The 24,380-nt window shown below is 40.6% G+C and overlaps 1 protein-coding gene and 1 long non-coding RNA gene across 2 annotated transcripts in view; one reads left to right on the top strand and one right to left on the bottom strand.

The window, feature by feature from the left end:
• Positions 1-10,486, top strand: part of LOC121926649 — a 28,137-nt gene extending 17,651 nt beyond the window's left edge. Inside the window, exon 4 of the long non-coding RNA XR_006103051.1 lies at positions 9,897-10,486. This is a non-coding gene — a long non-coding RNA (uncharacterized LOC121926649). The remainder of the gene's footprint in view (positions 1-9,896) is intronic.
• Positions 1-22,089, bottom strand: part of GPA33 (glycoprotein A33) — a 33,144-nt gene extending 11,055 nt beyond the window's left edge. The window contains exons 1-4 of the mRNA XM_042459794.1: positions 21,901-22,089; positions 10,480-10,634; positions 3,477-3,690; positions 1,403-1,567 (exon numbers count right to left, since the gene is read on the bottom strand). Of these exons, the coding sequence (XP_042315728.1) occupies positions 1,403-1,567; positions 3,477-3,690; positions 10,480-10,634; positions 21,901-21,946 (580 nt within the window). The 5' untranslated portion in view covers positions 21,947-22,089. The remainder of the gene's footprint in view (positions 1-1,402; positions 1,568-3,476; positions 3,691-10,479; positions 10,635-21,900) is intronic.
• Between the last annotated feature and the right edge of the window lie 2,291 nt (positions 22,090-24,380).

The following is a 24,380-nucleotide window of genomic DNA, read 5'->3' as shown; positions in this document are numbered from 1 at the left end:
CATGAGCCTAAGTACCATTAGAAATAAAAGAATCCTGGTGTGTTTTTGACCAGTTGTTTGTTGAGAACATAGGCATCAAGCCAACATCTTATATTAGTTTGAGTTTTGGATTAGGACTCTACGAGACAAGGATTCGAATCCCCACTCAGCCCAAGGAAACCCACCAGATGACATTATGCAAATCACACTGTTCTCAGTTTTAGATGAAGGCATTGGCAAACCTCCTCTGAATAAATATTGCCAAGAAAATTATATGATAGGGCTGGCATAAGTCAGGACTACCTTGAAGGGACCACAAATGCAGACATCTCTAGACTGCAGTCCTGTTTGTTACACTTTCTAGCAAAATGTATCTCTCTAATGTATTAATAGTGTTCTTGTGGACAACACGTGTATTTTTGCTGTGCACCTGTTGTGCAGGGCACAACTACTACTACTTCCAGCCCCACAACCATACTCTTTTGTTATTGCTATATGCATTGTTTACAGGTTTCTCTTTAATAACTTGCAGAAGGTATGACAGAGTTTGTTGCAGTTAACGCCTTGCTCACTGGATTCCATGAGCCCTTTAAGAAGACACAATACAAGGCTGCCTTAGTCCCCATGCAGCAGAACCTTGCTATTTATTGCTTGGGCAGTTTCTAAATCCCATTGCCTCTTTGAATATTGCTCCTGTTCCTTCCATTGTCCAGAAAAGGGTAGGGGTGTCTCCTCAATGCAGGAGCCCATTTTCAGCTATGTCTACCACTAGCTACTCAGATTTGGGGAGAGCCAAACATTTGAAGCCAAACAGAGGCCTTTCAAGGTCTGACTGCTTTGCATTAGATTCCTCAGATTCCACAGGGGTGATTTATCACACAGCCCCAGCCAAGGGGGGGGGGGTTCTGGCATAAGTCAGGACTACCTTGAAGGGACCACAAATGCAGACATCTCTTAGAAAAATGAATGGTGTGTGCTGCTGCGCTGCCGCACTCAAGCCCCATTATAATGATGGCACTTAGTCTGGACCCCCCCTTCCTAAAATCCTAGCTATGTCCCTGCCAGCCAGAATGTCCAATGGTCAGTAATGACTTGTTGAAGAACATCTGGAAAGCAATAACAGCTGGTGGTTTCCTTGCCAGTGTACCTCTGAATTTGCTCTGTGTTTAAGTTTGAATTTTAAAGGAGCTAAGTAAACATGGGAATTACTTTGGGGATAGCTGGAGGTCTTTAACAGCTCCTTTAAAATTTGAACCGAGCTCTGAGATGGATTCACCAACCAACTGAACTAGGAGGCACCAGCTACTAATATAAAGACCCCCCTGCCCCAAATCTTCTACCCTACCTTCAGTGCATTTTATACCTGGGAGGGACGACTGTTTTTTTTCCACAAAGTACTGCTATCTAATTGAAGTTTGCATACCTGGCAGTTGTGTTCCTCCAAGTTGCCGAAGCTGATTTTGTGCATCATAACTTTGCCAGGTATATTTAGGTTGTGGAGATCCTTCCACAGAATTGCAGGTTAGGTTAATATTTTGTCCATATTGTGCTTTCCCTATTATTGTGCATACAGGTTTAGATGGAGGCACTATGGGATGAGAAAAAAATATATAAGCAGAGCAAATTTAACAATATAACAGTGGAAGCTATGTTAGTTGCTGACAGCCTAATAGGTCACATTATATTGCTCTTCATAAACAACAGTGGTACATAATGATTTTCTGTTAAAATCTACAATATATCTTCACAATTTTGCTTGGCCTCATGTATATAATAGTAATGGGGTGGGAGCATAATTCAGTGGCAGTGCAATTGTTTCACATGCCAGAAGGCTCCAGGGGTATAAATACCATAAACAAATAAATAAATAATAGGTTTTACCAGTACCTCCAAGTAAAAAAGGAGTGAGAAGTTTTCACTTCTCCATATATTATTGGACTTCCAACAACTAGCTAGCATAGCCAATGATAATGAACACTGGGAGTTGTAGCTCAACAACATCTGAAAGTTCATATGTTTTCCATTCCTGAGTTCAGCTAGCATGTGATGGGTAAGACATGTCTGAGAAAATGACAGATGCTGCCAATCTGCGCAGTCAAATCCTGGCTACTTTTACCTGGCATAGGGCAGTTTTCCTACCTTCCTCGATTTCTTATATACCACTTGATAGAAAATGGGCTCAAATATTTGTCTAATGTTAATACGCTTTCCTTAATCATAAGAACAGTGTCTGTAAATAGTTTATTCCTGACGTTTCACCAGCATCTGTGGCTGGCATCTGATGCTGGCGAAACGTCAGGAATAAACTCTTCTAGAACATGGCCACATAGCCCGAAAAAAACACAAAAAACTAAGGATGCGGGCCATGAAAGCCTTCGACTCCACAGTGTCTGTAAAGTGAGGTATAGTGGAGGTTTTCATCCTTTGATCCTCCAGACAGTTGGGACTTCAGCTCCTAGTAGCCACAGCCACGGATCCTGGAACAGTAGGGGCAGAAGGCTGGACTCCTCCTCACTAAGACTAGGCTTGGTCTGTGTGTGAGCTCTCCAGTGAAATGATCTGGAAAAAACTGATCTCCAAGAATCTTGTGTAGTTTAGCCTCCCCAGGCATTATCAATCAGAAGTGTAGTAAATGATCAAGCACTAACAAATATTAAGACAGTGGTTATTGTTGCTCCTTCCCAGGAGTAATGAAGGCCTGCAATCTATGCTATGAACACTTGCTTGAAAGATATGGAGGGCACTTCTCTGTACTCACTGTTTGTAAGAGTCTTCATATTTCAGGATGTTTGAATGCTAATGGATAAGAAAAACAGTTTGCCATCCCTCTACAAATGTGCATACTTAATAGCAACCTGCCTACCAATGCTGAGCTGTCCCCACCTCAAAAACCATTCTGGGATCCCTAACCTCATTCCTTAGAACCAATGGTCCTATATAATGAGAACAGCAGTCCCAAATATTTGGAGGACCAATGGCTGACAGCTATTGATCTGTGATATGGGCCTAGACCATGTATGGGTAAGTGGCTAAGGTTGAAATAACATGAGAAACGTCCTCCTAACCCCTGTACAAGCCAAACACTGAAAATGGAAGGGACATTCCACTCTCTATTTTTAACCTTCAAGGGCTGCTTCAGAATGCTAAAATAAATAGTAGAAAAAAGAGACTGGAATGTCCCACAAAGCAAGAATGTATTGCTTTGTGCCCCACAGGTGTTTTCTGACCAAACTTAGCATTTTTAACTTGGAGCTGGGGAGGGTTAAGGGCTACACATGAATGTTCCTCTTCAGCCTCATAAAGTCTACACAGTTGCCATTTCTGATCCATAACAACTATGCATTGCTATTTCATGTTCCACCCAAACACTGATCTAGTACCTTTTTAGGAGCAGATTACTATCTGACCAGCACAGGTATGACTTCCTGCTTGCTGTAATGTGCGAGTGAAATAAGATATAGGGCTGGTAGTGATACAAAACATAGGACATGCCTTACCAAGAACCACAAGTTCTATCTTTACATTTTTTGATGGAAATTCCTCAAGAAGCTGGACAGAACACTCATAGGTTCCATGGTCCTCCATGGTTACCTGACTGAGGGTGATGCTGACATTGTTACTGTTTCCATTGCCAGAGAAAGTCAAACGCTTTTTGTAATTGTCTCCTTTATATTCAAAACCAGTACCAAGATCCTTGACAGCAAAATCCTCCTAGGTAAGAGAGAAAGGTACCATTTTAAAAGATGCTTAAACTTACTTAATATTAAGATTAATTTCTGTGGCACAAATCTTTGATTCGTCAACACCAATTTTTACATTCTACCTCATTGTTGAAATCTATAAAGGATTAGGCTCCAGGGGTCCAAATCACATTGCATAATAATCCAGTTTTAGACCGCTTTAACTGCCCTGGCTCAGTAGTAGGGAATCCTGGGATTTGTAGTTTATTGTGGCATCAGAGTTCCCTGACAGAGAAGGCTAAATGTCTCACAAAACTACAGTTCCCAGAATTCTCTAGCATCAAGCCAGGGCAGTTAAAGTCATTTCAAACTGGATTATTTCTGCCGTGTGTTTTGGATCAGAGTTCCTTTGCAGTTCCAAGTGGCAGCCTAGATGTCTGTTTACCACCCGTCCTCATCACAGCGGGCCCTTCGTATCCACTGGAATCTGTTTCCAGGAAACTCCCCCCCCCATGGTTACCAAAATCTGTGGATTCTCAAGTAAAATGGTGTCACCTATATCAAATAGCAAAATCAAGGCTTGCTTTTGGGAATTTATATACCTTTGAAATATTTTCAATCCATGGTCTGACTGTATTTAATATCTGCATAGCCTGACCTTGGGCTGCTTTCTACAACCTCTCATTCTACAGAGGCTTTTGCCAATACAGGTTCAAAGTTATAAAGACAAATCAAACGGTCACATGTCTGTCACTTCAGATGGTGTCTTCTAACCCTTGCCCAATATCTCTTGTGGAGGAAATATTTATATGAAATGAAGCGATTCAGCACTGCAACATGCTACCAAGTGCCATTTTGTTTATTTATTGCATTTTGGGTAAATAAAAATGACCACATCTCCTGTCAATCACTTCTCTATTGTAGGCAATAGTAGTTGAATATCCAAGCATGCAAGAGGATGAAAGATGTGTTTTTATAGATTAGGCAGGTCATTGGTAGAGTGGCTTATTTTATTAAAGAGCTGCAGTGTTATATACTGCTCCAAGGAACAAAGGAGACTTGCTAAATTCAAAGTATTCACCATGTGGTTTTTAATCCACTATTATTTTTAAGCTTGAAATAGTGGAGAAAGTTTCTTTTACTGGACCTTTTAAGGAATAAGTGGATATCAAGTACTTGAACATGATACAGGTGCAATTCATGTAATGCACTCTTTAAATATCTGTACCTAGCCAAGAGGGGAAATGTACATTTTTATCCAAGCTGATGCAATTAACGGAAAAGAATATGGAAACAGTACTTTTTCATGTGTAATCTTCAATCTAGATACATAGAGCCTCGTTGCCTGCTCAGTATGGTGACATGTACACAGAATGCTTTATTTTAAGCCCCATTTGTGTATCTGCCTTTCTGTCTGGTGTGATATACTGGGGTGGAGAAAATTCAGCAACACTTTGAATACAGCCTCTTTCTCGCTCATTTTTTTTAATGAACACTGTGCTGTTAGCCAAAAGTTGTAAACATGAAATCTGTTTACACAAAAATAAGTTCTACTTTTCAAGCAGATGATACAATAAGGAAAGTTCAAACTAAGGACTGGTTTGTGCTATGACCATAAAAAGAACATACTACAAGAACAAGACAAAGTAAAAAGACATTAGATACAGTACACAGAGAAGCTATATAAAAGAGATGGGGGAAAATGAATGAATCAGATAAATAGAATGAAGAACCATATGAAGATGAACCCCAAATTCTAAAAAGTGAGGTGGAAGCTGCATTAAGACAAATTGGGGGAAAATAAATCAAATAAATCAGATATTTTAGTCAAACTGTTGCAAGCCACATAGACAGAATCAACTCTAGTATTAACCAATATATATCAACAAATATGGAAAACAAAGTGGTGGTCCAGAGATTGGAAGCCATCAATATACATCCCGATCCACAAAAAGGAGACACACAAGAATGTAACAACTGTAGGACCATAGCATTAATATCCCATGCAAGCAAAATTATACTCACAATTCTGCAACATAGACTCCAACCATACATGGGCAGAGAAATCCCAGAGGTACAAGTGGGAATAGGAAAGGAAGAGGCACTAGGGACCACATTGCAAACATATAATAGCTAATGGAACACAGTAAGGAATTCAGGGGGTGGGCGAGGCAGCTACAGTAAAGCCTCTGACTGCATAGACCATGAAAACTATGGACAGCTTTCAAGTACATGGGAGTGCCATTGCATCTGCTAGTCCTGATGCAGAATCTGTATCTAAGACAAGAGACTACTGTTTGAGCAGAATATGGAGAGGTCAGGCAAGGCTGCATTCTATCACCCTATCTGTTCAACCTGGATGTAGAAAATATCTCATGGAGAGCAGGCAGAAGGAGGAGTGAAGATAGGAGAAAGGAATATTAACAGCCTAGGATATTATTATTATTATTATTATTATTATTATTATTATTATTATTATTATTATTGGCGGGGTACATACCGCCACTTTGCGGCGCTCTGCCGCCGCCGCCGGTAGGTCCGCGGGGGAGCCGGAGCCTTCAGACGGCGTGACTCCCGCGCGGACCAAAAAAGAAGCTCCAAAATGGAGCTTCTTTTTCCGTCGCATTTGCGACGTAGCGAGGCGCCAGGGGTGCACTCGCTATGTCACAAAGGACGCGACACGTACGGACGCTCAGCGTCTGATACGCAAAGATGGCGCCGGCCGTGTAGAAGGGCCGGCGCCATCTTGTACGGACGGAGTCCGTATTAGGCCCAGGGGCGTCTATAAGAGACGCCCCTTTTTTAAAATGGGACGTCCTCCGGACGTCCCAAATGCCAATCTAGAAAGCCTCATTATTATTAACCTTTATTTATGAAGCGCTGTAAATTTACACAGCGCTGTACCTGCAATCTTTTTAGTTAGACGGTTCCCTGCCCGCAGGCTTACAATCTAAAAAGACATGACACAGAAGGAGAAGGGAGTGGTGGAGGCAAAGGGTAAGAGGTCCAGCAGTTCCTCTCAACCTCCGAGGCCTGGACCAAGACAGATGGACTGGAGGGAGGGCTTGGCTTCAAAATGGAAGGTTAATCATTATCCAGGGAAAATACATACTCACAAGTAGGATAATACATATACAGAACATAGCAATACAGGAAATGGATCGATAAACAGCCAACAAAGTATAAGTGAGAGCAAAGGAGATTAAATGATGGTCAGATAGTGGAAAGTCAAGTGCCAGGTAGTCAGAAATGGCGCAGTTTGCAGCAAGAACTAGGTCAAGACAGTGACCAAGAGAATGAGTTGAAGAGTTGGAGTGTGGTTGGATGACACCATACTACTATCAGAAAACATCACTGGAACAACTGTTAAAGAAGGTCAAAGAAGAAAGTGCAAAGGCAAGCTTAATGCTGAACTTGAAGAAAACAAAAAGAATGACTATGGAAGACCTATATACATTCAATCTAGACAATGAAGAAATAAAAATAGTGAAAGAGTTTTTGTATTTTGGATCAAACATCAATCAAAATGGAGATTGCATCCAAGAAAGAAGAAGATTAGGAATGGTAGGAGCTGCCATGAAAGAGCTAGAAAAGATCCTGAATTATACAATTGATCACCAAACTTAGAATCGCCCAAGCCATTGTATTCCCCATCTCCATGTATGGATTGAGAGCTGGCTAAGCTGATAAGATCTTAGAAGCTTTTATAAGTTCAACTCATTTGAGATGTGGTGCTGGACAAGAGTAATAAGGACAGCCCAAAAGACAAACAAATGGGACCTTGAACTGATCAAGCATGAAACCTCTCTGGAAGCCAAGATGATTAAACCGAGGCTGTCATATTTTGGCCCCATCATGAGAACACACGGCTCATTAGAAAAGCCAATAATGCTAGGAAGGATGGAGAAGAGTAGAAAGAAAGAATGACCTCATGCTAGACGGATAGACTCGATTAGGGAGATCGCAGGTATGAACTTGCAGAATGTGAGCAGAGAAGTAGAGAACAAGGGGGCTTGGAGATGTTTTATCCACAGGGTTGCCATGAGGGCAGTTATGGGTTCTACAGTGTCCCAGTTAAACAATCTTGCTGATGCTGGAAGTAACATGTTACAGTAATACTGTTACATCTAATAGAACAATTGTGTAACCAAAAGCAAAAGAACAATTGTGCACATCATTGATTTTTTAATGCAAGCTAACATTTTCACATAATTTTGTCAAACAACATTTTCCAATTACCTTTTTTTATTTTCCAAGTATATTTTAGCTAATTTTGGAGATATGTTGAGCAAACATTTTTCATGTGTTTTTAATGCTCGTGATATAAATCCATTTTAAAAAAAAAAAAAAAAAAGTAACAAGTACCAGGAAATGTAATATGCTATAAATTCATTTTTGAAGACTTTACACAGCCTTTAACAAATTAGCTTTCAAATACATTGTATTGTCAGTTTACAGGGTGTGGAGAAGTCCCTGTGTAAATGACTATTTAATAGCTTGCTACTATTAATGTTACTCATTACATTTACTGGTTAAATTTGTAATTCATTATATTGATGGTTATATTGCTCATTGTTTTTATTGCCTTTTGATTGTTCTTGAAATAAAAAACTTTGGTAGTTAGAAAATGGCCTAAGGTTAGGAAAAAGCAAGCAAACCTTAAAATGCCATCAAGAACACCCTCCCCCCCCCAAAAAAAAATGTAATGAGAAATAGTAACAAGTAGGTGCTAATTGTCAAGCAGAAAAAGTAACAAGATTGCCAGACATTGCTTTTCTTTGGAAAAAGAATGTTGTTGTGCCCTTGATTCACCAGAAAGTAGTTACTGCAGGCAACATCATTAGTTCCAAGCTCTGCATGTTACTTTTAAAAACAAGCATTTTACGTTCTGCATTCTTGGGATGACATGTCTAGCAGCCTTAAAATATTTGCCACTTTTATCAGATGAAAGGAGCTGCAGTGAAGGCAGATCAGATATCCTGTCTTGTGTAATGACCAGGCAATGTTAGCTGCTGCTAGCTTTGACTTCTTTGTTTGTTTGTTGGGCCCCAGCCACTATAATAATGCCCCAAGAAACTGTGAAGTGGCTGGAGTTTGTTTAGGGGGGGGGGGGGAATAGCAGTAGGCCAGACTGATTATTTAAAATATTTTTGTTTGAATTAATGGTCAAATAGGAATTTGGAGGGCTGTTTCCAGGCAGCCCTACTTTCACTTTCATTTTATTCTCATGTCTTGGAATGTCACACAATGTCAAGGTGCTTTAAAGGTCTTTCATCCCATTGATGATATGTGCAAAAGATAACTACATTTTTGTTGTTCTGTGCCTTCAAGTCATTCTCAGCATCTGGCAACCTGAAGATGAACCTACCATAGGTTTTTTTGGGGGGGGGGGGGGCAAGATTTCTTCAGAGGATTTTGCCTTTGCTTTCCTTTGAGGCTGAGTGTGACTTGCCCAAGGTCACACAGTGGGTTTCCACAGATGAGCAGCAGGCCTGTAGCTAGGCTGGGGCACCCCCCGGGGCTCCCAGCCAAAGGGGACCCCAAAAGGCGGTGCCCCAAGGTGGCACCCATGGTGCGCGGAAGGACTCAGAAGCATGTGAATGCTCCACCCTACCGAGCCCTACTTTCTGCCTCAGGACCCCTAAAGGCCTAGCTACGGGCCTGGTGAGCAGGGATTTCTGCCCTGATCTTACTCATAGGCCAATGCTCAAAGCATTATGTCACACTGGCTCTCAAATGCATCTTTACTCTCAAGAAGTTTATGGGTTAGTTTTCAAAGCCTGCGGTATAAATTTTAATCTTTTTTCATCCTTAAGCCTTGCCTGATAGCTTTGGCATCTTCTGTCCATTTCTAACTTTTTTTAAAGGTTACTATAAGAATGGTGCTTATCTATGAATTTTATTTGGACAATGAGAAACTCATAAATCTGACAAGAGACATTTCTTTCTGGAAAGGAAAGGAAAGGAAAGGAAAGGAAGGAAGCACTAGGTTCTATTAATTTTGTTTGACTTGTAACATTCTTATGTTTTTCTATTGATTGCCACTGTATTGATATTGCTTATTGTTATTGTCTGCTTTATATCGCTGGGGGGGCTGGAAAGGGATTAGTTTGCTTTTTATTGTATTTTTATTGTACCTCCACTGTTGTTAGCTGCCCGGATTCCTTGTTGATTGGGTGGGATACAATGATATTATTATTATTATTATTATTATTATTATTATTATTATTATTACAGGTTCTGAAAGCAAAGTCATGTGTTGCAACTGATGTGTCACTCCAATCAGCCAGCAGCCTCCATTTCCTCTGGTCTCTGAAGCATTAAAAAGCAATGTCTCCTGTTCACAATTTTGGAATAAGCATAATTTTGGTTAAGAAGGTTTACTTCCATGTCATCATGGATGGAATTGAGCTACATGGCTGCAGCAACATGTGTGCTTGTTTGGCAGCAGTTCCTCTTGGACAGAGAAGAACTTGCTTTTGAGTCATCAGTCTCCTGCACATCATGATACTCCTCTAGGTCTCATCATATGCATCTTCTATTTATAGTGTTATGCATTCTCATCTTCAGGCAACAGTTAAGCAAGACTGGGGGCAAAGTAGTTGTCCCATATTATGTGATACCAAACTAAGCATTTGACACTAAGGGAGAAGATTTTAGGCTACTGTCTGCCCTCTTCAGGTTGCTACCAAGGACAAAGGAACCCTTGTTTCTAACTTACATCATAAACATTCTGTTTCTTTGACATACCTGTTTTTTCACAAGACACTCATGCATATTCATACGTCACACACTACAACTATATAGCATAACTGCTCACCGAGTCCTGTATTCTTTTCCAGGAAACAGTGTCTCCATTTTTTCGACTAGTAGTTGAGCTGTGGATAAGGCACTGTAGGGTAGCATTGTCTCCTCTTTTCACTTCCACTTTTGCCTGAGGTCTTTCTATTGTGAAGGTATGAACAGCTGCCACAACTAGAGAGAGAGAGAGAGAGAGAGAGAGAGAGAGAAGGCAAGAAAGTCTATTTTGATCTCTGTCACCTTGACTAGAAAACCATACAAGCACTGAAGTAAATGAGGCTGAACACCCAACAAAGGTAACACAGTTAAGCCTGTGATGTATCTCTACAGTTGCAGCATCCACCGTTTCTTGTTTGCACATGAGAAGGATTGATGAGACAGACAAACGCACCTGTCTTCTTGGGCCAATTTTTGAAGCCATTCAAGACAACTGGGTAATTATTGTCATAATTTGGGGAAAGGTTTCATGTTGTGCAAGAAGACCTGAATTCTTACATGTGTAAGATGGCTCAAAATGTACATTTGTACATTTTTTGCCTTTCCTCAGGCCTAACATAAATTTTTGCCTGCCTGACAACACTTGAGTGTCACTTTTTTATCTCTATCAACTAGCAGCAGGAGAGAGAGAGAGAGAGTGCCATGGCATTAGGGAGACATCTCCTCTTTGTTTCCTATCTGCTTGTACTAGCCTTCCCCAACTTAGCATTTTCCAGATGTGTTTGGGTGAGGCTTTTATCATACCATCACTCTGTCTCATTTGCTGAATTCAGACCCCATCATCCTCCACTCTTAACTCTGCCTTATTTTTCCACTGCTGCTTCCATCATTTTACTTTGACTCACCATGCAGTAATTGATTCAATGCATCTCTTCTAGTTGGAACTAAATAGAATTCCACACAAACTGTCTTTAAGGGGGAAAAGGCAAAATAGTTGCATAGTGCCTTTTAACTACTTGGAAAGAATCTGGAAGCACTCTACAAGTCTTATCACCCACAGCTAGCATGAACTTTGGAGTCTTCAAAATGATGTGGTTCTCCTTGTCTGCTGCTTGGCCATTAGCCATGTTTGTTGTGAATGATGAGAGCTGTAGTCTAACACATCTGAAAAATATTGGATTGAGTAAAGGTAACATAGGCCCCGTTCACACTGGTGTGTTTGCCCTGGATAGATCTGGGCAGATCCGGTAATCCCAATACTGAATCTGTCCAGAACGATGTTCACACTACCTTTACCCCAATCGAACCTCCCTGGTGCAGTTTACACTTCTTGTCAATCAAATGATTTGCATATTCACTTCCACTGATGTCAATGGTAACGTGTCATGCAACCATTCACCAATGGCACAGGTGCTTTCCCCTCTCCTTTTTATTAAAATGTAGCATCAACGTTTGCATATTCTTGTCAACTTGTCAAATTTAAAAACCTCCAGGTGTGCGTGCATGTTGTGTGCCTTCGGATCATGTCAGATTATCCCCCTCCCAAATGCCATCTTTCCAATTCCAGTGCCTTCCCTCCTCTTTTCCCCTAAATGCCATCTCTTCAATCCCAGAGCCTACCCTCCTCTTCTCCCCCAAATGCCAACGCTCCAATGCCAGTGTCTTCCCTCCTCTTCTCCCCCTCAAATGCCAACTCTCTGATGCCAGTGCCTTCCCTCCTCTTTTCCCCCCAAATACCATCTCTTCGATCCCAGTGCGTCCCTTCCTCTTCTCCACCCAAATGCCAATCCTTCGATCCCAGTGCCTTTCTTCCTCTTCCCCTCAATGCCATCTCTCAAATGCCAGTGCCTCCCTTCCTCTCCCCCCCAATGCCATCTCACCAATGCCAGTGCCTCACTTCTTCTTCCCCCAAATGCCATCTCTTCGATCCCAGTGCCTTCCTTCCTCTTCCCCCTCCATGCCATCTCTTTGATCCCAGTGCGTCCCTTCCTCTTCTCCCCCCAAATGTCATCTATTTGATTCCAGTGCCTCCCTTCCTCTTTTTCCTCCAAATGCCATCTCTCTGATCCTAGTGCCTTTTGTACACATATGTAGTACATATGTAGCACAACCATTCACACATCAGTTTCAGGAAACATATGTAGCTCAAACATTTGCATAATCTGTCACAGTTTTTTAAAAAGGCCACTTGCAAAGTGGCAGGTGTGAGAGGGGATGCATGTCCCACCCACTGCCCACCCTCTGACTTTTAGCCTTCCCCCCTAAATGACTCGATCATGACCAGGGCTAATGTTCTCATTGGCCTGGCCCCATTTTTTCCCAAAAGAAACTGGCAAGTCCCTGATTTCAGAAAATCTGCATTAAGGGTGATTTGCCTCAGATCTGATGTGAAAAATACCGATCCTAGTATGTAAAAACTGGCACCAGTGGGAACAATCCACTTTTAATCCGGTTTGGGATACAGGGTAAAGGGTAATCTGAACAGCCCCATAGATATTCCCTCCCCCTCCCCTCTTTTCATCTCATAATTCATGGCTTCTTTCTCTGTTAGTAGGCCCATCTTTACTAATGGAGGCATCTAATTTTTTTCCCCTGCAAAGGGAGAAAACTGGTATTTGTCATCTGAGTGTGCTTCATTCACAGCAGATATTTTGTCTTGACATAATTCACTCAGGCAACAGTGCTGCAGCATTCATATGTTTCAGTCCCCTTAACAAGGCAGTTTTAGTATCTTCCCCATATTGTAGGTAGCATGTTGAAGTGCCAGGACATCTTTTTTTTCTAGTCACCTAGCAAATTCATGATAAAACCTGGTTTCCCTTCAGACAGTATAATAAAAGCAAAATCCAAATGAAAACTTTTTCTCAGTCTTATAGCACTTCAAGAGTTTTGACACAAATCTTCATGTGAGAAACTGCCTTATATTGCTTGAAAAGGATATTTTCCTTACTAATACACCTAAATTTATCCAATCAGAATGGCCATGATCATGACGGCTGGAGTATTCTGGGAGTTGGAGTCCAAATAAATAATATTTCCAAGCTCTTGGTCCATTTGTCCAATATTATAACCTCTAATGGGCAGCTGTTCACAAAGCTCTCAGATAGAGGTGTAGCTGATCAGCTTGATCCTTTTAAATTGAAATGTTAGGAAAAAATATGAAATATCCTGCATGACAGCATGTGCTCTACAAATCAGTCACTGTGGCCCATGGAAAGAATAGGGGTAGGTCCCTGCACCGCAAAACAGAAGATCAGCAAACATTTTATCTAAAACTAACAAAAGGTGCATGTGAAATGAAACAATCAGGTCAGGTAAGCCTTGCATAAATAAATAAAAACAAAAACATTTTGAATTTTCTAGATATACTTGAAAACCTCTTGCAAAATACATCCAGGGATTTTTTTCCCCATTCACCAACCTCCACTTTTCATATGCTATCCATTTTGATGACTAGATCCATGCTTTTTTAACATGCTAGGACATAGCTGGTTATGCAGGATGAACCTTCGCAACTTTTCTCTCTATTTTGCTATTTACACATGCTCAGTAGGGAATTCTGGAGGCAGGTTCAATTTACCTTGCCAGTTGTATGCAGACAAATATAGGTCCTTATCACATTATCTTTTAACCCAGCAGCAGTCTAACAGGCTACTATGCCATGGAGGCAGGATTATTGCATTGTAAATCGCCGCTGAATCACCAGGTGCTAGCATCCCATGTCCCAGTCATGCTCGGCCAGCCCATTTTAAAACTCTGGGAGCTTTTGTTTTCAAAATGGAGCTGGCTTAGTATGGCTGGGACACGGGATGCTGGCACCTGGCGATTTGGTGGTGACTTACAATGCGATAATCCCTACCCCAATGCTGCATCCCGGCTGCAGCCTGTTAGGCTGCTGCCAGGTTAAAAGGTAATGTGGTAAGGTCCATAGCTGCAGTAGGATTGGCTAGAGCAAGCTTTTATTGCATTGTTTACTGCAGAGACACTGGAACCTGGGGGTGGTGGTAGGTCTAGGGTTTGATTTTTTTAACTCTATTGTAATTTGTTGTATTTTATTGTTGTAACCCGCCTGGATTCTTGGTGATTGGGCGGGCTAGAAATAAATCTATTATTATTATTATTATTATTATTATTATTATTATTATTATTAACCTGAAAATGAAAATTCAGCCTTCCTTTGCCATCCTGCCAATGCTGATTCTGACAGGGAATAATGAAGAAAAGGGAGGCTGGGCAGGAATAAAAAGACTTTGTAAACTTGAACATCTTTGTCAGAGGCTTTGTTAACTTAGGTAAGCCTGTATTTCCAATCCTTTTTTCTTACATGCATTCACAGAATGACAAGGAAAGCAACTGTGCCAGCACCAACAGATGTATCTTTCAGTATTTTCCTGGCCCTTGTTGTTGCCATAGGTATCCAGAAATTCACCTCCACCCTCTGAAGTCAGGCAGAGGTATGGCATTTATATATTTTTAAAAGGTACAGTCTGAAGAGTTCCCCAGTCTAGATGAGACATGCTTGTCCTGCCTAAGATGACATGTAATAACAACACAGAATTTGAAGGGACCTGGACATAGACAGAGTTGCATTCTTGCATTCATCTTCCATAAATTGCTGGTTCCCTTTTTCCTGCTTGCTTGAGTTCATTGACTCATCACAATAAAGTGGGTGTACTCAACTGAAAGAGGAAATTACTATGAAAGGACAAGGTCCTCTTTACCTTATATTTTTATTGACACACCACACCTAGCTACCACCTTTATATGCACTCGCATATTTAATGTCTAATTCCAACTGTCATCTCTTGACTTGAACAGCAGTTCAGCAATGAAAACAATTACCTAGAATGGATAGACTGCCCTCCAAACTTCAGACAGAGGCTGGAGACCTATCTGTGGGAGACTGTAGCTCTGAGGCTGAAGCTGTTTCAATATTCCCAGTTCATTATTCACACAAAGCTTCTAAACACAACACACTCATTCAGGTGACTTGATGAGTTTTTGACCCTTAGCCTTAAAAGTCAGCATCTAATTCCTCCATATTTCTTATCAGCATGATTCAGAAATCCCCTCCTTCAAGATAAGTCATTTTTTTTTCATAATAATGAGGATAAATACATGATGATTCTAGATGACGATGATAAATAAACTGGCATGTTTTTCTCTCTGAAGCCCCTGTCCAACTCTCTGGATGGTCATTAATTAGATCAAGTTGGAGGAAATGCTAACTTGCTGCCAATGGACAGGGCTTAATTTTCCTATCAGTTCCTGATCGCCAGGTAGCCAGTTTTGTGCTTTTTGCTATGTACATGATTATTCTGTGAAGTGGTTGAGTTGTGCCAGAGAAACTGGTTCCTCCAGGTTTCAGTTCACAAACAGGTCATAAGACCTGCCTTGGGGGGAGTAGAGAGGGAGGAGGAGAAAGCTCAGCTTCAAAGGCAAGTCATCTTTCATGCTGCATCTTTTCTAGCCATTTTCTGCAAGTGAATGGCTCAATGGCAGAGAACAAGATTTCTGTGCATTAGGATACAAGTTTGATCCCTGACACTTCTGTCTCAACTGCCACTTGAGACTGTGACTATCAGAGCATGGAGTACAGGACGATATGGGCAAATGGTCTCATTTAGTAATAACTTTCAAAATTTCACACTAGACATGAAGGCTAGACTTTCTGCAACCTCTCTTACCACTTAGCACTATGATCTACTTAGGGTTGCCTATTTTCAGGTTGAGAAACAGCTTTAGCCCTGGATTAAGATCATGAAGTCCTGGCGGAGTTCTCAATAGTGAACTAATCTATGTGGCATTTGTATGTGTGCTTACACCTGAGCATGGAAGTTACTAGTTGCAAATGAAATATTTGTGTGTTTTTGTGTGTGTTTGTCTATGTATATGTGCCTTAAAGTCACCTTTCAATTTATGGCAACCCCATGAATTTCATACACTTTTCTTAAGCAAGAAATATCTTCATTAGGCAAAAGAAGGTTACACAGTCAGCCCTTCATGCCCACAGATTCTTAATGCACTGATTCAACCATCGACAGCTTGAAAATATTGCAAAATATATACTTTCCAAAAAGTAAGCCTTGATTTTGCCATTTTATATAAGGGCCACCATTTCACTACATAAAGTAGTGAAACTTGAGCATCTCCAGATTTTGGTGTCCAGAGGAGGTCCTGGGACCAAACCCCAGCAGATACCAAGGGCCCAGTGTAATGCAATGGTAACCTAACAAGAGACAACAAAAGTAACTCCTTAATTACAAGAAATGAGAAAGAGTTGCTTTTAAAAATTATAAATGTATCAGTAATTTTGGTGCCTTGGAGCTGTAACAATAACTGCTTACTTTTAAAGTAACACTCCTCCTCTTTCTTTCCCTCTCGCATATACACAGAGCATTTGAGGGAAAGTATCAGTTATATATAACAACAAGGGCTGAGGCGTACTATATATCTTGGTAAATCATAATTTTCTTTGTTCATCTGGAAGAGAAGGATGCTAAAAACTCCTTTGTACATTAATCCTGTGAATGGATCCACTTGAGTACAGGAGCCTGTGCCAAAGCCCTTGATCATGATATAGTGTGATCACACCTCTGATGCCTACCTCTGATGCCTTGAGCATAGGTGTGTGCATAGAGCAAGCATGGGCAATTTATTGCCCTACACTAGATGTTTTGGGGGTTAAAATTTCCATGTTCCTTTGACATTGCTAGTTAAAACTGTTGAAACTTTGGGAAAACCTATACATCTCTGTATGTTGTTGTTGTTGTTGTGTGCCTTCAAGTCATTTTTTAACTTATGGCAACCCTAAGGCAAACCTGAGAGCCAGCGTGGTGTAGTGGTCTGAATGTTGGACTACAACTTTGGAGACCAGGATTGGATTCCCTGCTCAGCCATGAAACCTACTGGGTAACTTTGGGTGAATGACACTCTTTCAGCCTCAGAGGATGGCAATGGCAAACCCTCTTCAAACGTTGCCAAGAAAACCCCATGGTTTTCACCCTAGGGTTGCCATAAGTCAGAAACAACTTGAAGGCACAAAACAACAAAAAGAATACTGGAGGTTTTGTTGTGGTCCCTGGACTTCAACAGCAGTATTAGCCCATGCCATAATCCAGACCTGAAGGCTAAATTTTGACAATGAGAGCTTCCTAAACTGCCTTCCCAAAGTTGACTCACAATATCAGTTGCTTTGGGATCAAGTGTGTATAGCTCACTTTCCCTCCAAAATGCTATTTGCCCAGCAGCAGGGATCAGTCTGGCACTTGGTCAGTTAGGAAGGAGCATAAAAAGAAAAAGCCAACAAAAGCGAATTTTGAACCAATGACTCCCAGCAGTTGATACCAGAAAGACTCATCAGTCAAGAGTGGCAGAGAATTGAGATGACAGTCTTTAATGAACTAAGGTGTTAGGTGGATCCAGTGAAGAAAGTCAGCTTGTTTCAACAGCAACTATTGTGAATTTGCATCAGAAAGCCTGATCTGGCTTGTATTATCTGTGAACAATTCTATTAACAGCATTCATCTATTCAGTCTTACTTAGGCAAGATATGGGTTAATGTCTTAAAAACCTTTGTTTTTAGCCCATTCTTTGCACTGACATTCTGTGATTGACTTATAGTCTTATTTTAACACTCAAAGATCGCTGAGAACAAAACATTCTTTCTGCATTTTTCACTGGACTTTGACAACCCCCTGTATTGTGTCTTCCCTGTATGCCTTCTTCTGTGTCTACAGTATTTCTTTCTTCCTATAATATCCAGAATATCATGTCTTATTATTTCATTAATAGCTACTTGATGGTTTTTGTTACCCTCAGCTAAGCAAGGAAGTTAAAATAGGTTATACATCTGGAACTGGCTGGATATGTTTGGAAATACGGTAAGCTGAATGAATAATTTGAGATCAAAAAATTCAGCAGTAGGTAGGAAGTTCATCAAATCTCATCAAAATAGGGACAGTGAGAGGATGATGCTTTAGCTTAGGGATGGGTAAAGTGTAGGCAACATGCAGTCCCGGAACCCAGTTTTGCAAAATATGCAACAACAAAAGAAATCTAGTCCCTACAGGCACACCCTACAGCACTTCCCAATACTTCTATTGTCATTAATGGCTTCATGAAGTGCCATGTCATCACTTCTTGTCCCCATTTTGGATGATAAAGATAAAGATTTGGGAGCACTGCCAAGAGAGTGCAGCCCACTGGGTTTGGAGGGGGGGAAATTAGCTCCCAGTTTCATATAGCTCATTGTTAAAGTACTGTCTCAATTTTATAACATTCCCATAGTAGGTTGTTTGGTACCCAAGAAAACAAAGGTTTGTATCATGTCACACAATACTGCTAAGTCAAGAAGCTGGCTATATATATTACAATTATGCACAAGGAAGCCCCAATAATAATCTTTTTCAATTTGGGAGAGGACAATGGACAAAAAAGAATCTTTGTCCTTGTCCTCCACTTGCTGTTTCTTTACTCCAAATCATACCAAAATGCCTTTAGTCTCCATCCCAGCACTGTCCATTTAGAATGCCTTCTCTGGATATTGTTAGACCACAACTGCATTTTTTACTATTGGCTAGGCCAACTATCTCTTCTGGGAGTTGCAATCCAACTCCCATCTAGAACATGCTGGGTGCAGCCCAAAGACCATATGTAGTCCCTAACACTGTTTTTGTTAGGGCCTCAGGCATCAAAAAGTTCCCTAAAGTCCTCCAAATACCCTTGACAAGATGTGAGAGGCATTTCTTTCTTTTTGCTTCTTAGGAGGGGGAGGGGGCATCCCTGGTCCATTTTAGACTCAAGAGATGTTTTTTTTAAAAAAATTCAGAAAGTGAATAGGAATGATTTCTTGGTCACTCTCTGTTGCAAAAAGCCCTCTCCTGTGTGTAAAATGGTCCAGGGAGGCCTGAATATCAATCAGAAATGCCCCATAACCCCCAGAGGCTGTTATTTTCTTTTCTTTAAAAAAATAGGAGTACCTTAGGGATAGGGAGAGTATGGCCCTCAAAGTTCTCCTGGGCAGCTACTGTAACCTCCTAGCTTCCAGCTGTTGCCTACCACTGCCTAAAGGGCTGGATGGAGCCCTGGTGGCGCAGTGGTTAAATGCCTGTACTGCAGCCATTCACTCAAAACTACAAGGTTGCGAGTTCAAGACCAGCAAAAAGGCCCAAGCTCGACTCAGGCTTGCATCCTTCCGAGGTCGCTAAAATGAGTATCCAGACTGTTGGGGGCAAATTAGCTTACTTGCTAAGTAGCTTACTTGCTGTTCACCGCTATGATCTTTGGAATAGCAGTATATAAATAAAACAAATTATTATTAATTATGGTTCCCAGTCCCACATCTGCTTTAAATGCAGAAATGATGTGAATCAAGAGGACCGTTTGCTGCACATTCCACCTCACTAAAGCTAGCTAAAACACCATATCCCTTTCCTGCCACACAATTCTGCTCAAAATCATCTCCTCTGAATTTTTTTTTTAAAAGGGGGGGGGGGGGGGGGAGAGAATGTCATTAATGCTCTGTTACCATGCATTTCCACAAAATGTGTTGTTAGCATCTTAGCTGTTTTCAATTAGAGTAAGGATCAGCAGGGTGATACAAATAGTAGGACATAGAATGTTAGAGAAAATAATAAAGATCACAACAGCATACAACTCCTATATTTCATAAGAACATTAAAGGTGTGTTTTACCTTAAATATTTATCTATAACACTGGAATAAAATCCATTAAGAGCATCAATAATCATTTGATAGTCAGAACCTGTACCCAGGGAATGCAGAGAAGAGCAGGGTCATGCCTGCTGTGTCTGCTCCTGAAATACAGGTATTCCGTGATTCTGTAAGTCCAGAAACTGTATGCTTTTAAAGCTAGCATTCAAATGGCAGTGTCTCTGATCATCAAGGCATTTTTAAAACAAATGGTTACAAGTGAAATCTTTTCACTTTCATAAATTAAATGTTCAGAATTTCTGACAATGAGAAAAGAACTACAGTGTTGTCATTTAAGAATCTGAAATCAGCTTTGGTTTGTGAAATTTTTACCTTGCCTTTCCTGTAAGGAGCTCAGAGCAGCCAGCATTATATCCTGTCTCCTACTGTGTCTTCACAATCCTAGGTAATAGGTCAGGCTGAGACTATGTCACTGCATGGAGGCCATCCAGTTACCTTTTTGGCTGAGTTAGGGATTTTAACCTAGATCTCCCCAGTCTTAATAAATTACTGTACCCTTTTCACAGCTTGGTGCTCTTCACCTGTTCCGGGCTATAATATCCCCATGCTGACTGTGGGTGATAGGGACATTATTCCAATGTGTTTGGGGTGCACTAAGCTGTTCAAGTCACAGCACACTGGCTGTTTCAGTAGTTCAAAACTTTGAATGGTTTAGTTATCAGACTTCAGTAAGAAGATTTCAAATCTCCTGGTAACAGAACACATGAAAAATATTGCACAATTGGTCATCTTGGTCCTGAGTTTTGTGGTTTATGTACAGAGCAAACACCTTTTCCACTAAGAGCAATACCATGAAGATCCCTTTCATAGTGTAACCAACTCTTCTTGTTTTGTGGTATTTTATAGAAAGTTCAGATATTGCTTCTTCAAATGGACAATTTGCACAAACATTTCACAGATGAAAACTGGGACCCTGTGGCCAAGCAACATCAGCAAAAATTATTAAAGAGGAAGAACAGAACAGCAGTTTGCTTTTGCATGAACCTACAGGGAAGGGTAGGATTCTGCCCCCTCCTCTCCTCCTGCTGATTTAACTACCTTTGCACTTTGAGCTCAGTTTTCAGCAATTAAAGTAAGCTAGGATTAAAGAGGAAAGTAAGAAGAGGAGAGAAAACCTGGAACAAAGGCAGCTGAAAGAGTGGAATGACAGAGAATTAATCAGAACTGTTCCTGTCAAATCATAGCCCTCACTGTATTTTCCCATTACTTCATCCATCTTTTTTTTCCTGTTGGCTCTGCTTTTGAATTTTTGTTATTACTGTAATTGCATTCTCTCAATGAACAATACTGCTGTTGCACTCTGTTGTAACCCCTAATATTGAAAACATGATTTGGAGAGAAAAGCAAAATAAATGAACAATGCCTTCTAGCTGGTAGTGTAACAAGCCATCCATCTGAAAGTAACTCTGGATCCTGAACAGAGCTTGGGAAAGGTTATTTCTCCCCCCCCCCTTTCCTTTTCTGCTACTGTTTACAGAATCCTCCAGCCTGTATGACCAGTGGCCACACTACTTTCAGGATTTTGAGAACTTCAGTTTAAAAAATGCTGGTTTTCAAACTCTTGTCCCTGCACAAAAAAAAAAAAAAATCAGTAAGAAAATAACAACACTATATTTGTTGAATGACAAGGGTATGAAATGTGTACAAAAGTACACATTTGTACTGTGAAAAATCCACAGACAACAAATCTTATTTCCACTGAAAGACTTACCTTCATCCTTAGCTTCTGCTAACATACAAACTATTGATAGAATAGTAGTTCTACTCACCTGCACTGAGTACAAATAATTGAGCCTCCTTGTATGTCCTCATCATGTCTCTTTTGCCTCTCCCAAACCTTTTGTATGGTTGCCAAATAGTTCCTAAGTGATGTTTGTATGTCTGGTGTTTGAGAAAAGACGAGCTGCCTCCTTGATTGCAGTTTGAAACTCTGTCCCCACTTCCGGCTTGCACTTGCTTTTTTCCACTCCCTTTACCTTTTCAACCTTACTCACCTCCCCACATATTCTGACTAGAATGACAAGCCAATTTACCACTAAGTTTTTATCCTTATCTCTCCCTCACTAACTGAAGAAATAGACTATGCCTTTTTAATTTGCTGTACCCTCACCCAAGCAAACAAAAAAATAATTCTGCCTAAGAAAAAGAACTTATACAGAAGAAGAATGGAGTTTCCCAAAAGTTCAGGTGAACATGTTGTAACAAGCACCATGAAAAGATGTATAATGAAATGACACTGGTGCTGCTCCAAGCACTACATGTTTTAAAAATGTGATAGTGAAACAGTGCTCTGTACCATTAAGACATCACAACACTTTTCTAAATATTGGGTATTATCTATGGCATACCGACCCTTGCGGTTGCGTCTTTTTGTGTTACATAATTATAGGACTTTCATTCCACTTTAAATGCCATGGTTGCATCCTCTGGACTCCTTCAGATTGTAGTTTGGTGAGGCACTAGACCTCTTTAGCTGAAACTTCTAAATTTCCTCCCTAAACTGCAAATCCCAGGTTTCCATAGGATCAAACCATGGCAGTTAAAGGAAAATATTGCTATACAGTGTAAAAAGACCTCTTGTCTAATTTCTCTCACCTAAACTCTGCATCCTTCTTCTATTTATTTGTTTATTAATACTCCTATCCCACCCTCTAGCTATATCACAAAAAAAAACCCAATAATGCTAGGAAGGTAGAGTGTAGAACAAAGAGAGGAAGACCACAAACCAGATGGATAGACTCAATCGGGGGGGGGATTGTGGGCAAGGGCTTGCAGAATCTGGGCAAGGCAGTGGAGGATAGGGATTCTTGGAGATATATCCATCCACAGGGTCACCATGAGTTGGAAAGACTCGAGGGGCAGCAACAACAAAAGATACCATGTTACATTGTAAGCTCTTCCAGTCCTTTTTGCATTTTACCAACTAGAAAACATTTATAATTAAAGCCTAAAGAATTGTTATTATGTTATTATGTTCCTAATGCTCTTGCTTCTCTTGAATTTCCTGAGACCAATACTTTGTAGGTGCCCGAAAGAGGTACAAAGGTTATATTCTGTCATAGAGACTTTTGAGAAATCAATTATCACTGACTATATCAGTAATGGAGAATATAGAACCTTTTGTTGTGGTGGTGGTGGTGGTGGTGGTTTTTTTGTTGTTGTTTTTTGCTGAGGGCCACATTATGAACAGGGGAAGTGCCTAGGCATAGGGCTTTTCCTCTTTCGAGCTCTGGATGGCCATCAAGAATAAGCCTTGAAAGGTATAATAGGGTTAGCAGGAAATTTTCTATAGATTCCAGAAATCCCATGCCCAATGCATAGGAGTAGAAACACCACTTAGTCATCTAAACCTAGACAGTACAGGCCATAGTATTCTGTTTTATTGCCTATGTACTGTATATGTCTGAGGGTCAAACTAGATATTAAGGGAATGCCTGTTCCCTATGAATAACATGTTTTTCTTTCCTCAAAGATATGTAAATCATGAAGCCATCTTGCAAATCTTCTGAATATGCCAGCCACAACTGCTGGTGAAACATCAGGAATAAACTCTTCTAGAACGTAGCCTCATAGCCTGAAAATCCCACAAAAACCTATGGATGCCAGCCATGAAAGCCTTCAACTTCAATCACAAAAGAAAGCATGCTCAATGCAAGACACTTAGATGAGGAAAACAGTGCTTTTGTTGTAACACCAACAGGCAAAAAATAAAAATAAAAAATGGTGACAGATGTATCATATAGTTTGATCCTCATATTTTATTTGACATCCTTTACTTGGCTTACACAGGCAATGTGGACTTTAAAAATGTTTTAATGGATTGTTTTGTTCTTGTTAACTGCCCTTTAGTCGATTTCAACCCATGGTAACCCTATGGATGAGGTATCTCCAAGACCCTATGTCCTCCACTGTTCTGCTTAATTCCTGAAAATCCATACCTGTGACATCCTTAATAGAGCATTTAGCATGCAGCCTTCCTCTCTTTCTACTTCTCTCTACCTTTCTTAGACTCATTGTTTTTTCCAATGATTCATGTTGTCTCATGATGTGTCCAAAGAACAACAGCCTCAGTTTTGTCATCTTGGCTTCCAGGGAGATCTCTGGCTTGATCTGCTCTAGGACCCATTTGTTTGTCTTTTTGACCATCCATGGGATCCTCAGCACTCTTCTCCAGCACCAAATCTTAAATGACTTTATTGTTATTTCTATCTTATTTCTTAAATGTCCAGCTGTTACATCCAGACATGTT

This window comes from Sceloporus undulatus, chromosome 3 (assembly GCF_019175285.1).
Source record: "Sceloporus undulatus isolate JIND9_A2432 ecotype Alabama chromosome 3, SceUnd_v1.1, whole genome shotgun sequence".
In the NCBI taxonomy this organism is placed as follows: domain Eukaryota; kingdom Metazoa; phylum Chordata; class Lepidosauria; order Squamata; family Phrynosomatidae; genus Sceloporus; species Sceloporus undulatus.
Note: the sequence above shows the minus strand (reverse complement) of the source record. Positions and strands in the feature narration are given on the sequence as shown.